The sequence below is a fragment of the Merops nubicus genome, unplaced genomic scaffold (genome assembly GCF_000691845.1).
Source record: "Merops nubicus isolate BGI_N331 unplaced genomic scaffold, ASM69184v1 scaffold2316, whole genome shotgun sequence".
In the NCBI taxonomy this organism is placed as follows: Eukaryota; Metazoa; Chordata; class Aves; order Coraciiformes; family Meropidae; genus Merops; species Merops nubicus.
Window position 1 is genome coordinate 147,659 of NW_008612817.1, and position 14,444 is coordinate 162,102.

The 14,444-nt window shown below is 37.9% G+C and overlaps 1 protein-coding gene across 1 annotated transcript in view; it reads right to left on the reverse strand.

Moving 5' to 3' along the window:
• OCA2 (oculocutaneous albinism II) overlaps positions 1–14,444 on the reverse strand; it is a 168,635-nt gene that overhangs the window by 128,517 nt on the left and 25,674 nt on the right. The window contains exons 4-8 of the mRNA XM_008941656.1: positions 12,842–12,899; positions 11,898–11,970; positions 3,633–3,790; positions 2,168–2,250; positions 1,661–1,814 (exon numbers count right to left, since the gene is read on the reverse strand). Of these exons, the coding sequence (XP_008939904.1) occupies positions 1,661–1,814; positions 2,168–2,250; positions 3,633–3,790; positions 11,898–11,970; positions 12,842–12,899 (526 nt within the window). The remainder of the gene's footprint in view (positions 1–1,660; positions 1,815–2,167; positions 2,251–3,632; positions 3,791–11,897; positions 11,971–12,841; positions 12,900–14,444) is intronic.

Consider the following 14,444-nt stretch of genomic DNA (forward strand, 5'->3'; position numbering starts at 1 on the left):
GTTTTGTTTCTATGATAGTTAGTTATTTACAGCTTATAATATTTATAGTTTAAAGTTTACTCTGGTTTTAGCATTTGTCATTCCTACAGATGTTATGGAGAAAACAGCCAACATCATGATGCAGTAGGTGACTTTCCACATTTGATAACCCCAGAAAGTTAGCTTATAAGTGTCTTTTACACTTTTGGATTTGCAGAAATATTTTTTCTGCTAAAAAAAGAAATTTTTCCTTGATCTTCTCACAGAGACAATAAGCTAATGAGTTGTTTTAAAGCTTTTTCTTAGAAAAAAAAAGCTTTTTTTTTTTCTAAAAAAAAAAAAAGGCATGCTATCCTTGGCTTTGTTTTTCATTTTGAAGGCTTTATTCCCATTTTACACATTAGTTGTTCCAAAGGAGCTTTCTAGGATGGCAACACAAAACCACTTTTACATATATTAAAAACATGATGTTTTTGCAATTGCTAAAGGGTTGCGTAGTTGGGATTTTTTAACAATAAAAGCTGTATTTTAAAGTATTAAGATTATTTTGGTGCTGTGCTGCACATCTACATGTATTTATAGTAAAATCTAGTCTGGACCCCCCTCCACAATTAGTATTATATCTCATTGCTCATTTAAAAGTACAGAGGCATTTTTAGCTTCATAATATCACCACTGCTGAATAATATAATCTAAATGTCTAAAACATGTCATGTTGTGTGTGCCCATTATTGATATTGGATTAGAAGGTGTTCAACTGTCTTACCATTGCAACAGGTAAGGGGATGAGAAGCTCAAAACATGCAAGACATGTGGAAGACAAATGAGCATGCTGGATATATTTACTATGGAGCACCTTGTAGACTTGATCTGATTCACTCCTCTCTTTCCTACTAGTGTAAATCAGGTGTGACTCAGCTTGGAGAATTCCTTATGACAGAGTGGATGCTCTCATGAATTAAAAAAGTTCCCTCCCCATACCTGTTCTTTATTTCAAGACAATCAGATAGTGGTTTCCATTGAAAGAAGGCAATCGGATCTATGTGCTGTTAATGGTATTTTTCCATCCCTAGTGCTGATGCAATGCATTTTCATTGGGTTTGGTACCTCCAGGCTTTGGAACGATGTTGCAGTATCTGCTTAAAGTTCCCTGTCCCTTGACTTCATGTTAACTCAGACTCCATTTCCTCTTTAAATGATACAGTAGAAGAATTTCTAAATGTCAGTCATTAAAAAGTGTGCTCAGGCTAACCTTTAAAAGTACACTAAATTCACAGTTTGGGGTTCCTTAGAGAAGCTTAACCAAAGTTTTTTTTTTTCCTTTTACCTCATCTTAAAGAAAAAAATTAACTTAAAAACAGATTTTCCGAGCCTTTTACAACCCAGACTTGTTTTCAGTCTCACAACCAAACTATAATCCTGTTAAAATGTTAAAACACTAATAGGTCCTAACAGTAAAATATACACGATCGTTGTAATGTTAATATAACTTGCCAAAATCAGTTGCAATTTAGAACAATTTCCTCGCACATCTTATTCATGCTGTTAGCAACGCGGATAGTACAGCAAGGATTCATATGTATATTTTAGAAGTATATTAAAGCCCAAGGATAAAAACCTTCCCTGTGCCCCATTTATAATGTAGGGGGGGAAATAAAACCAAAGTACAAAACTGGCTTACTTCCAGGATGATCAGCACGTAGACACCTACTAAGATGATGGACGCAATTGTTACTTGTGCCTCTATATTTGCATGAAGGTATCGGTGCTTCATGGAGAGAGGAACACTTCCAGGCTCCTGTAGGAAAGCTTGAATGTTTATGAAGATGGTGCCTCTGGTGAAAGAAAGAGAAGTTTTCCTTATCTCTGGACGGAAATACTGTTAGTTTTAGTTATGCACTCTTTTAATACTGAGTACCTATATATCTATGTCTATGTGTTATGTCTTTACAATTACGAGCAACTTTTCAAACATTTTCACTCTATCCCTCTAAACAGCATTGTTTGGAAAGTAACTCAAGTACAAACCAGCTTCTTAAATTCATTTTAAAAGCAACAAGGGGTCATCCTTTCTTGTACTTCTGAATCAGACAGTGATGGATTATTTTTAAAACATTATCTATTCCCTCATAGTCAAATCTATGTAAACTAGTAATTCAGTGTAACAATTCTCAGTCTGTTAGCCAACCTGTTTGATATCTGAAAGGTTCTGGTTGTGATGATTTGCTGATTTCTTCTTGAACTTAAGGGCAGAGACCAGTTGTATACCACCTGCAAGAGAGTAACATTTGGCAATATTATTAAAAGTCAGTGAAATTGATATGTCTCTGATCTAGGGTTTTATTAAGCTTTGCTGCCTCTCTATCCATTTAGGATAATTTTTTGTGGACAAGGCATAACACATACCAGTCTAAAATATTTCCACCTGATTAGGTATTTTACAGGCACTCAGGTTAAAGCAAACTCATCCTCATTCCCTCACTCGACCAATGAAGTGAGAGACACTTCCAAGAGGTGCTTCAGAGAGAGGACACCAAATCACACTTTGCATTGAGTGTAAGGAGCATCTAGGGCAGCTAGGCTCAGGGACAATGATATGGTTCATTCCCAAAGACTGCCTGGGAAGAAAACTAACATACCAAGGTACAGACAAGACCCAGGAGCAACTTCATACCCATAGACATTATGAAGAGGATATGGTAGAATTTCACAACAGGAAAAATTCTTGTTGGCTGATCTTCTAGCAAAAAGAAACAAAAAATCTTCAGAAAATAAACATTTTCTGAAACTTTGCCCGTTACTACACATTGACATTCATGCAAGTTTAACCAGATATACTCTTTAAATGTAAACACAGATATTGTTTCTTTTTTAAAGAAAAGGAACTTTAAAAAAGTCCAGTTTGATTAATTTTAGCCTAAATCTTAAACTTGTCCTGACTCTGTACGCTACAAAGCACAGAAGAAATTCCAGCTTGATCAGCCAGCTTGGAACATCTGACACAGAGAAATGCCTGAGGAGCAAGGAGGCAAGGAAGGCTAGTTTGGCTACCTCCTCCTTTGGTCATTGCTCAGCTGTGCTGGTGTGTCAGAGAGAGGCCATCCTGTCATGTATACAGAATGAGAGGCGTTTGGTTGCATGTCGATGCTCTTTATTAAATGATGAAACTTATTTATACTTTTCAGTGACACACAATGACAGGCTGTAAAAGATCCTCCTTCACCAAATTCTCTGGGAGAAAGCAGCAAGAACTTGTTATAAACAACAACGGAAGGCCCTCAGAGAAATAATGCCAATGAATGTGACACATTTGAGAAAATAATTTGCAACAAAATGTGAAAATGTATTTCAGTGAGTGCAAAAAGGTACTTCACACTTGTTTCTTCCTTCTAAGGCAACTTTCGAAACACTGCCAATATTAAACATGAGAACTTCCATGCTAAGTGTCAGTCAAGGGGCATAAGAATATAATATAGGAAGTGAAAGGAAATCTAATAAAAAAAATCTAACTTTTATCAGAATGAGTTTCTAATGCTGACATTGACATGCTTCACATCAGGGGAAGGTACGACCACTTAATCCACACAACAGTAACAGAAATGAGTGCTAAAACACATCTCAGAAAAAGTGAAAGAAAATTTAAAGCCCATCACCTGCTGCTGGCGTCTCCTCCTTGATCCAGCATCTTCAGTCTGGCTGACCTGTACTACAATGTATTCCTCAATCTGCTGGTCATCCACATCTGCTACAAATGGGCCTCCTATGTCTAACTTCAACAGAGCAGAATCAAGAAAATCGGTCAGATTCATGGCTGTTAATAAATTTGTTAAGGTGTAAATTTCCATTAAAACAGATATCTGTGTCCTCACCAAGCAGTACTAATTTGGCCAGGATTCTAAGGAAACAGGAGTTATGGGTTCATAAGAAACATACCTGTCCTTTCCTAGTGACTTTTGAGATCACCAGTGCTTTCAGCTGACACTATAGATGTACCAAATTTCACAGTAGCATATAGAAATACATGGAGACAGAGAAGCAAGGCTCTTTAAGTGCTTGTACTAGATGAAAGGCTGTGTGATTAGCTCAGCGATTTAAACATCACAGAATTTGTACTGTGGAAGCTCCAACTATGGGGAAAACTAAACCAGAATCAACATCCTGTTCATGCCAAGGGATTTGCTTTTTTGGTCAAAATTTTACTCAGTTTTTCAAACATTGGGAAGACATCTTTCCAGGCTCTTCTCAGTTGGAGTACACACAGACTTTCTCCTCCAGCTCACTCGTCTACTTTTTCTTCCTTTCTCTCTTAGATATCTAGCATGAGGTGTGGTCAAACTACATTCCTCATTTAATACAGTGAGAAATCAGTCAACCATGGTACATGAATCTGTGGGAAGTCTGGCTTTATTGGTCCAAATATATCTAGGACTATTTAATATGGTTGAGAAAGAAGCATCTCTGTGGATTGGGGGAAGAGAGAAAGCCTGAGCTTTTAAACACTTCACAGGGTGGGGTTTTTTTTTTTTTTTTTTGTTTGGTTTGGTTTTGTAACAGAGTGATATTGTAATTGTTTTGCTCCCATCTGTGACTAGATAGAAAGCTAGGGCATTGCCCACAAAAACAAATCCTAAGAAGAGACCAAATTTTAGGCATATGTGTTCTGTTGAAATCAAGTGATTTAATCACATGCCTGAGTATCTCAATGGTTTTAACTTCTAACATTTAATTCAGCGCATTACGAAATCTGTTTCAAAAAATGTACAAGATCATATATGTCCCAGAAGGATTTTCACAGAAAGGTGTCTTGTTGCCTGTAGAACTCAGAGATTTTAATGGGAAAAAAGAAAACCACAGTACAGTTCAAGGGAACTCAGGGCAGTGTTGTGTGCTCCTACCCAGTGAGCCCCAGTAAGGCCATGCATGGTAGGTCAGTTTCTAATTGGGAAAGCTTTATGACGGTATGCAGGGGTCCTGCATCTTTAAAGGAGTGATTGCATTTGTCCATATGCCCAGTAAGAGAAATTGATTTAGGGAATAGATGTCTCTTGCACTAACCCAAAAAAAGACCCTAGCAGATCTAGCCTCAGGTGAGCAGCCAACGTGTTGCCATTTAATAGGTGACCCTGCTTAGCATGGTGAGCAGAGCAATCACCACCAACACCTTTCACATGCTGTTCCTTAAGAATGAACCTCCCAAACATCTATTTGCTTAAAGGGATCACACAGGAAAGGATAAAAAAAAATAACCTCACATAAGAAATCAGGAGGTCAACTCCAGTCAGGAGAATTTACACACACAGCTCTTAGCTAGCCTAAATACAAATTACAACACTTCTCTTCTGGTTCTGAAGGTTTGTGATTTGGCACCACAATTTTCCTATGTCTCAATTAATACATAATATTAGTCTCAACTGGAACTATAGCTATACCTTTAACTAGAGACACTAATTCTATCTTCTAAAAGGTCTGCTGACCTGAAGTCATTACCCCAATGATTTGGGACACCTTTCGACAGTCTGCCTTTTATTAGGAGTATAGCCAGTAATCTATGTTCTGAAAAGCTTCAGATGCATACAATTATGGCAGCTTCATTTTCAGCAATACTTTTAAAATAAATCCTGTAATTACCTAGATGACACATCCAGGAACTATTTTATGAAGGATGCTTATTAAAAGGGGTAAAAATTAAAAATGTTAAAAAAATTAGATCTTGTTTTCAAGAAGAGTGGTTCCTTCTTTCTTTTCCTCTAAAGATGAGGATACTTAACAAGTTTTTCCATTCCTTTCTGTGCATTTATAAACCATCAGAGAAAGCTCTAGCAAAACAGGTTCTCCTTGGATTGCTAAGTGAAACTGAACATCATTCATCTGTCTACACTGAGGCTCTGAAATCCCAGCAGAGTTATCTTTCTCCAAACAATATTTAGAGACCCTGTCATAAATCCATTGTTAGACTGCAGCAGATCATAGCCTTTATGAAAGGTGGAATCAAAATAAACCAAGAGAAAACCTCAGCCATGCTTATATGAATCAAAACGTGATATTTTTTATCAAGCTGCCCTTCGGAATATTTTTGTTCTGCCTTATCTTTGTTTTATATTTCCCTTAAATTGCCAGAATATGATTTCCTTTATATTTAAATCATTCATGTGTGACTAACTTTTGGGAAATCTGTCTTTTTACTTCTATTATCCCCTTTTATTCTGCTATTTAACCAAGCTGAGACCTTTTGTCTTTTCTGAACTTTTTTTTGTAACGTGGTCCCCAGTGAGTGCCTTTGAAGAAAAAAATCTCCCTAACAAGACTTACAGCCAGAGCTGTTATTTTTTATTTTACTTCAGCTAATCTGCCTTATTTTTATGCAGTTCCATTCTTGAAATTATATTACTGCTGTGAATTATCCTGTCAAGGGATTTGGGTCTGTGTATGCTTTGTGCACCATTACACAGTGGTTGTCTGTATTTATGTCTGGCACCAGATGGGGCCCACTGCTCAGAGCTAAACCTAGAGCTGTATTTTCTGTTCTCAGTTTTCTGACTAGCTGCTCCTAGAAGGTATTGAAGGGTGTGCAAGATACACCTCATATTACTTTATTCTTTTGTAACTTGTTTAGACAGCATGATGGAATGGGATGCAGTGGCTAAATGTTTAAATTGGCATTCATTCACCACTGTTTATACTTCTGTGCTGTGGCCATCTGCATCTGAGTTGGTTACTCCCTTAAAATCAGTGAAAAGAGGGTGCTTCAAAGATGGAATTCATTGCTTCATTTTAGACCACCACACAAAGATGAGAGGAATTGTTTGTGAGAAGCATCAGTTCTCTATATTGGCTATAAAGAGGGCCTCGGGTGACTAACAAGTGTAGATGAGAGGAGTCACTCCCTACATACCAAGTCCCTGCTCTACCCTCCATCACTCCATTCATTCAGTAGGTCCAGAGCCAGCTGAAAAGTCATGACTGACAGAGATTCCATGTTATATTTGCGTGCAGATGGCTGACTTCATGCTTTCTTTAACATCTGCTTGTACCACTTACTCTGCCTACTGTAAAACCTGCCCTGAGAATACCATGTCTATTGATTATTTTTCACTGAGTTTCTTTACATACTCTTGATCCTGATTCATGGTCAGGTCGCTCATACTAGTTTCTCTAGGATATTACCATATTAAGGAAGGCTTCTTGTCTGGGTCTTAGGATCTATTATTACGTGTTGTCCTTAAATGGGATTGTTTCCTCATCACTCCATGCAGTTTTGTCTTTTGTTGTCCTATGCCTGTTTGTAGCTCATGAGGTATTTTTTACACTGTTACTTCACAATATATCAAGCTGAACCACATTTTTCTATACCTATTGGTTTCCCCATCTGAAGAATGCGCCATAACTTTTTTCTCCCTTTTTTTTTTGCAGTGTGAGGTACCTAGTTCCATTTTTGTCTACATTGAATCCATCTTTTCTCCCTGTGCTCCATCAGCTCTAGAAGTTTTGTAAACCCTTAATAAACTCAATTTTCTACAGCACCTTCTCAGTGTTGCCATAAGATTTTACTTCTTTGCCTGCCTCTGTGTGTGGTTTTGGTCTCCATACACCTGCTTAGCAGCTTGAACATTGCCTGCAGGCCAAAATCCTTAGTATGTTTCCAACAGCATCAGCAAACATAAATGGTTTTTAAATGTGTTCTGCAAGGAAAAATGACGGAGGAGTGTCTAACAGTAGAGAACTGGAGTTACAAAATTTTAAAAAATCAAAGGGGAAAGGAACTAAAGAGATTAGAGAGGTTATTTTATTAATTAAGTTAATTGATGCTTCCTGAGAGAACCCTTTTTTAGGACCTCCATGGAAGCTGAAAATTCTGCTAGAATCTGATAGTGTTCTTTGCCTCACAGTCTTTCCACGTATATTTCAGGTTTATAGAATGGGAAAGGCAAACAATCAGATCAAGACTGAAGGGCTTTAAAATATATTTATAAAAAGGCAAGATCCTGGGCCACACAGAAAAATTCACAATCCATTCCCCATTTATCATCAGGTTTCAGGTCCAAGAGGAGGAAGTTCTGACAACCAGTCTGAAAAAGGAAAACTAAATTGCTTCACCTAGACTGATCTAACTTTCCCTCACCTATAACAGGAACTAGCACAAGTACAGTTGAGGTTGAGAGGGAAGCAAATAAGATTGTTACTCAGATACTTGTCAGGGGCAGGGTAAACCTGGAATTTTAACAAGCTCAACAAGGTGCACAGAAATGTGCTGAAAGATTTACTTTTTCTTTTTAAAATAAAATATTGCTACTATTGAAAAGTAGCAAAAATGAAAAGTATAGAAACAGCAATAATTGTACCAGGTAGAGTGAAAGAAAAGAAGACACTGTATCACAGACAGACACATCTTTAAATTACAGTGAGGCAGTGTACTATTTGACTGCACAAGTATCCTTAGTAGTATCCACAAATCCCCACTACTTTCTGACTTCATAAAGCCTAGTTCAACTGAAATAGTTAATGCATAGTTCTGCTCCAGCGGTGTATTGTTCATTGCTGGAGAAAACCTTAACATTTTGTCTAGATCAGGGCAGATTTTATTAGAAACAAAGGAACAAACACAGAGTATACTTAGCATTTTAGAAGATTCTTCAAGTCTGAAAACCTATGGAAGCTGCAGGGAAAGAAAAGAATATTTCTCATTCACTCTTTGGTCAATCAGTTAATGGAAAGAAGTTATCTGAAGGTTTGAATGGCCAAACAGTAATAGAAAATAAAAATATTCATGCCTTAGAATAGATACATGTAATTAAACTAAGAGATGATGGAATTCATTCAGATGCTATATCTCTTCTTCTGTTTATATAATCCACTTTCCAAAGACACACCATCTATTAATTATTGATGTTCCCCGTTAAAATACAGCCTTTGAGCAAAAGATCTGAAAATGCTTCACACATTTACATCAATAAGGGAACTGAATCTTGCTTCCTGCAGAAAAGGGTTCTCTAAACAGGCTTCAGTATAAACTTACTTCTTTCTGGTATTAGAGAGCTGACTGTTAGAATTTATAAGCCAATAAATCCCAAGTGTCAAAAATGAACAACATTACCATTACTTTGAAAAACTATACTAAATCCACTGAATTTGTATCTGGTGTCAACAGAGAAATCAGTATTAAAAAAAATAGCAACTTACAGACTCAAACACTTTCTATTACTTCACAGAAGGCATGATCTTGTTTTTAGAAACTGCAGCAAACACACCTCAGTGCTGCATACCAGGATTGTACCCACAGGGATAAGAAAAGCAAAGGGCTATAAAATAAGCTAATAGAAAAGCAGAGAATGGGAAAACAACTAGAGTAAATCCAAGCAAGAGATAAAGGTAGCGAAACGTAAACAAATGGGAACAAGAACAAGTAGAATAGTGTTAAAGAGATGTCATAGGAAAAGCAGATCTCCACCATGCCATCTGATGCAGGTCTCTGGCAGCACCAGAGACAGAAAGTACTGCCTCTGAACAAGCTTGGGATCTAATGGGCAGGACAGTAACCCCAAAAATGTCTAAGTGACACCAGGATGACAAAGGATCTGAAGTCCAAAGGGGATCGCTCAATTTGTTTTTAAAAAACATTTCAAACTTTGTTTTGATTTTTCTAGTGTATGCCAATACATTGTATGTGAACACACATCCATAAAACACACAATGGACATGGGCATTTCTGGACAGAAATAGAAATGGGAAGAAGGAATTAAAAAAAAGAATAGCAGTTAGTATCCATTCAACATTTCTGTCACAGCTTTCGAAGCATAAGCACGATGTAACAAGCGTTCATTTGCATAATTTGGCATCATATGAGCTAAAAGACTTATTTTCCACTCAAAGCAGTGTCATATAACAACCTCTGGGGTTTTGTGACAAGGACTACTGCAGCATATCTGCCAAACTACCATGAAATTCCTGTAGACATTCAGAGAGTAATGCCTAACAACCGCTGGGAATACCACAGTCTGTCAGCCAGCCCAAATCACATCCTGAACACTGCTGTGTGAATGGTTAATATGACCCAAGCCTAGCCAAAACAGCAGACACTTTCTCCACTATGCAACAAAGTGGACAACCATGTGACCTTACTTCTGCACAAATGAAGACCAGCAGCAATGGTGAGATGACATTCAGAATTGTTTGTGGCTTTTCCAAATCTATTTGGAAATTTAATGTTTCTCCTTGACCCTTCTGCTTGAATTACCATGTCACCTTGAAAATGAAGCACATCTTTGCTGAATTGACATTTTTTTCCCCAGCTCAGTGACCTCAGCTGGGGGACAGAACATCCAGTTTTCAACACACAAGACAAACTAAGAAGCTTCAGCTCCACATTTGCAAAGTAAGAAAGGGGAATGCTGTATTCTGACTGTCTGTTAGCTTTTTGGGTCAAAGCATCCTGACGTGATAGGTAAAGTGTGAAATAAAGGAACACGGGTTTGTGCTCAAATCCCAGTCCCACCAGCACTTCCCTGAAAGAAACAAAGGAATAGCTGGTTGCAGAGTCAATGTATACAATGCAGCAGCTTTGGTTCCAGCCCAAAATCTGTGGAAAGAGAGGAAATCCTCAGGCTATGCTATGGCAGTAGACTAAAACTGGAGCTTAAAGACTCACTGCCAATACAGCCTCCTTTGGCAGACTGGACCCCAACAGCTGTTCAACACCTCACATATATAGGAGCTTTCAACGACAGTTTCAAGGAGGACAAAATATTAATGTGAAAAAGATACTCGTGGGAGTTTACAGGTCAATTTGCTAGCAGGCCTACAAAATGTTGACTTGCTTTCCTCCAAAAAGGAATCTCAACTTTGAATGATAAATGTCCCTGAAGCATTAACCTTTTCTTCCTCATTTGCTCTAATAATTATTGTATTTTGCTCTGTCATTACTGGTGACAGTGAAAATGCTAATAAATCTATTGAGAATGATCTCTCCCTGCTGAAAGCCATGGAAATGTCCAGTTAAATAGGGGGAAAAAAAAAAAAAAAAAAGCCACTTTAAAAATTTAATCCTGCTGCACCTTTTCAACTCAAGACACCTCCCAGGAGTTTGTTTATCTATGGGTCAATCACTTTTTAACACTAATGAAATAAAAGCCAAACAGATTGCAGACCAGCCTGATTAATCTAGAAATACAGCAGGAACAAGAAATGTAATTTATTTGCAAAACTTATTGTTTGTTTACTAACTGAATGTTCATCCCTCAAAGATTTTTCATATTCAGGTCTACATTCATCTGCAATTAATCATTTTTATTTGGGATTATTCTACTGCTTGTTCTTTTAAAGTTTCTTGGCAGTCTGTGGATTTGAATTCCCTAGTGAGCAATTTTGCATTGAAAATTAGTAAAGGAATCTGCACCTCCATTGAAATAATCCACTGATCTACTAATGCATACACATGGCTGAGCTAAGCTATTCTGGAAACATGTCCATGAATCATCTAGCTTACTGCTCTTGAAGGAGTTCACTGGGTAACATATTAATAAGTACACGCTCTAGTTACAGATGGGGACTGGTCTGTGGAGCAGCTGCTGCAGCCAGGGGCATGTCCTAGCCACGGTCCCAGCTGTTTACTGGGCCTGGGTCCCACTGGGTCTGCAACCCACTTCCACACCCTTGGCTTCATGAAGAGGCTGAACATGACAACTGGATGGGCACCACAAGGCACCCTAGACAGAAAACATTCATTATGACTTAGATAAGGAGCACAGCTCTGGCCTGTGTTAAAGGTCAAATCTAAGTGCAGCCCAGGCTCTGAGGACACCTAGTTCTCCCACAGCGTAAGACAGAGAACACCCACCCATTCAAAGAGTTTATCAATGAAACTTCAGTTCAGGGTTTGTCTTTTGGTTTGGTTTTGGTTTTTTTTTTTAATGAAAGAAGGATACAGAAGGTTTCCAGCGGTGATACAGCCAACATCTGCCAGGACACACCTTGATCTGGATAAATGCCAAATAAAACCTAGGGCAAGGATAAAATCCAAACATTCATTAATAACACAGGCTGAAAATGCCTGCTAAGCTCAAATACTTAAACACGACTCTTTCAGACTACACATTAAACTGTAGATTGCTTTCAGTATTTTCAGGTGTGTTTCCACCACAGCTGAAAAGCAGCCCTGGGATACTTGACAAAGACAAGGGATATTCCTTCCATAAACTTACTTCCAAAGTCACATTCATATTTTGTCCAACTGCCTCTTAGAATAAAGTTGTAATCTTAAGGATCTATCTGGAAAACACATCCACATCTGAGGAAACATAGTGTCATCTATTTTGTCTCATACAGAAGCCCTGCTAGCCAAAAACAAAGTTCCTTACAGCAGCTAAAAGGATAAACTCCAATTTTTTGTAATGTTTCTCAAGTCTTGCAGTCTAAGAATTTGCTGATTTTGATAGGGGAGGGCAGCATTCTGACAGCCCCAGTAGGAAGTTGCCTACCTCCATATGGCTTTCTGCCTTTCACATGGTAGAGTGATGCCATTGCCATACTCCCCAGAACAGCTTTTCCTATGAAGATTTCTCAGGTATTAGCCAGTATCTAAAGACTCATCCTAAATTCAACACACAACCATAAAGTACACACAAATCTGAGTTTAAGTTGCCTCCTCAAACTCAGCTACTCACTCTACCACATTGCCCAGGGTGGTGAATAGTGCACCAGACAGTGGCTTCACTAGGCAGGAAACGCTACACAGTATTTTCGGGTTTTGCCATCTTGCTCCCACCCTTGAGACCATTTTTTTTAGTAGCTAGGAACAATTATCACACCTTATTTTGAAATAATTCTAAGCAAATAGGGACTGCGAAAGGATTGCAAATTCAATACTTACAGAGCAGACAACTACAAAGATAAAAAGGCCTGAAACTTTTAGGAATTTTAGACAGCATCTGAAATGGAAGAAACATTTATTTGCTATATGGCTAGATAAAAACAATTTTTTTTCTGTTATCTTAAAAGCTCTGACATTTCAGAAGCATCAAGGTAAGTACTTATGGGTAATAATATACCACAGCAGACTATGGACACCACAGTGTAGGGCCAGCCTCTTGGGAAGACTCAGTGACTGTAAAGGCTCCTGCCTCAGGTCTGCTGCCAGCTCGGTCTCCTTCCACAGGAAAGAGGTTTTAGCCTTTTAGCCCAGCTGGTGCTGAGACCTGGAACCACTTCTCCACTGTTATTGTCAGCACCCACCAGATCCAGGGCCCCATCAGCTTGTCCTGGTATCTTCCAGGGAGGCAAAGTACCATTGCCACCACAGAGAGGTGGCATGGCCAAGCAGAGAGTACAGTTTGTTGTATAGAGGGGTGGTGTCATGAATTACTTCCTCAAAACTGGACTTCTATTGCACATCCTGAAAGGTTTTGGGAAAAGAGAGATACTAGAACAAGCTTTAAGAATTTCCTGGGTTTAGCAGTGTCTCTTTAAACCAAATATATTTCATGAGCATCTCGAGATAAATCAGCTAGCAAAACTAGATGTTTTTTCCATAGCATGTCTATACCCTTTGAAGGAAAGCCCAGTTCTGGAGATGTGATGACCCCAAAACTTCTGAAGTGTCAGAGCTTACTACTGAGTGAGTTAAGCAAGAATAACTCTAAATTAAAATGTGTTGAAAATGGATGCCCTCAAGTAAGAAATCTTAAGATATAGCACTTTTAAATTACTATTTGTTTCATCTTACCATAAATGGTAACTCTTAACCAATTATTTTCTGACTGCCCATTAGTATGTTACACAGATGTCTTAATTTACAAAACTCTTTTTGGTGATTTGCCCTTATTACATCTCTTCATTAATTGAAGACATTGATGTTCTCATTCCATTTTTTCAAGAGTAAACATCCAAACATTGCTTTTCTGACAAAATTACAAATGTAAGGTTTGATTTAAGCCTGATGACAAAAAAAGAAGGAAAACATTTCAAGTTACTAGGATAATTAGTGAAGATGGGAACAGTGCAATAAAAAGCTGCATTGACAGATGCCATGGAACAAAATGCTAAAGCATTCTGAAAAGAGTCAGAAATAATCTTTAATCATAGTGGAAAAATGTCTGTAAACTAAGTTCATTGATTGAAAACAACGTAAGTGGATGGAGACCTATTTTTAAAAAACATTTTTTTCTAAAGATCCCTTCTTCTTTAGAATTCTCCAAACAGGTAGGAAAACAAAAAAAAAGATTAAAAAAAAAAAAAAAAAAAAAAAACCACAAAGCAGCAAATAAGAATACATTGCCACAGACAAACTGGTACAAAGTAGCTACAATATCCTATGAAGCAACTTTACACAAACTGCATGACATAATAATCTAGAGATGGCAGAGAAAGAGGGAAAGAAGCCAGTTAGGTGGCCTCTTCCAGAAATGCCAGGTAGCCCTGCTCTACTGAAAAACAAGGTAGCTGAAACAGGGAAGAACATAACAAAGGCTTGAAAA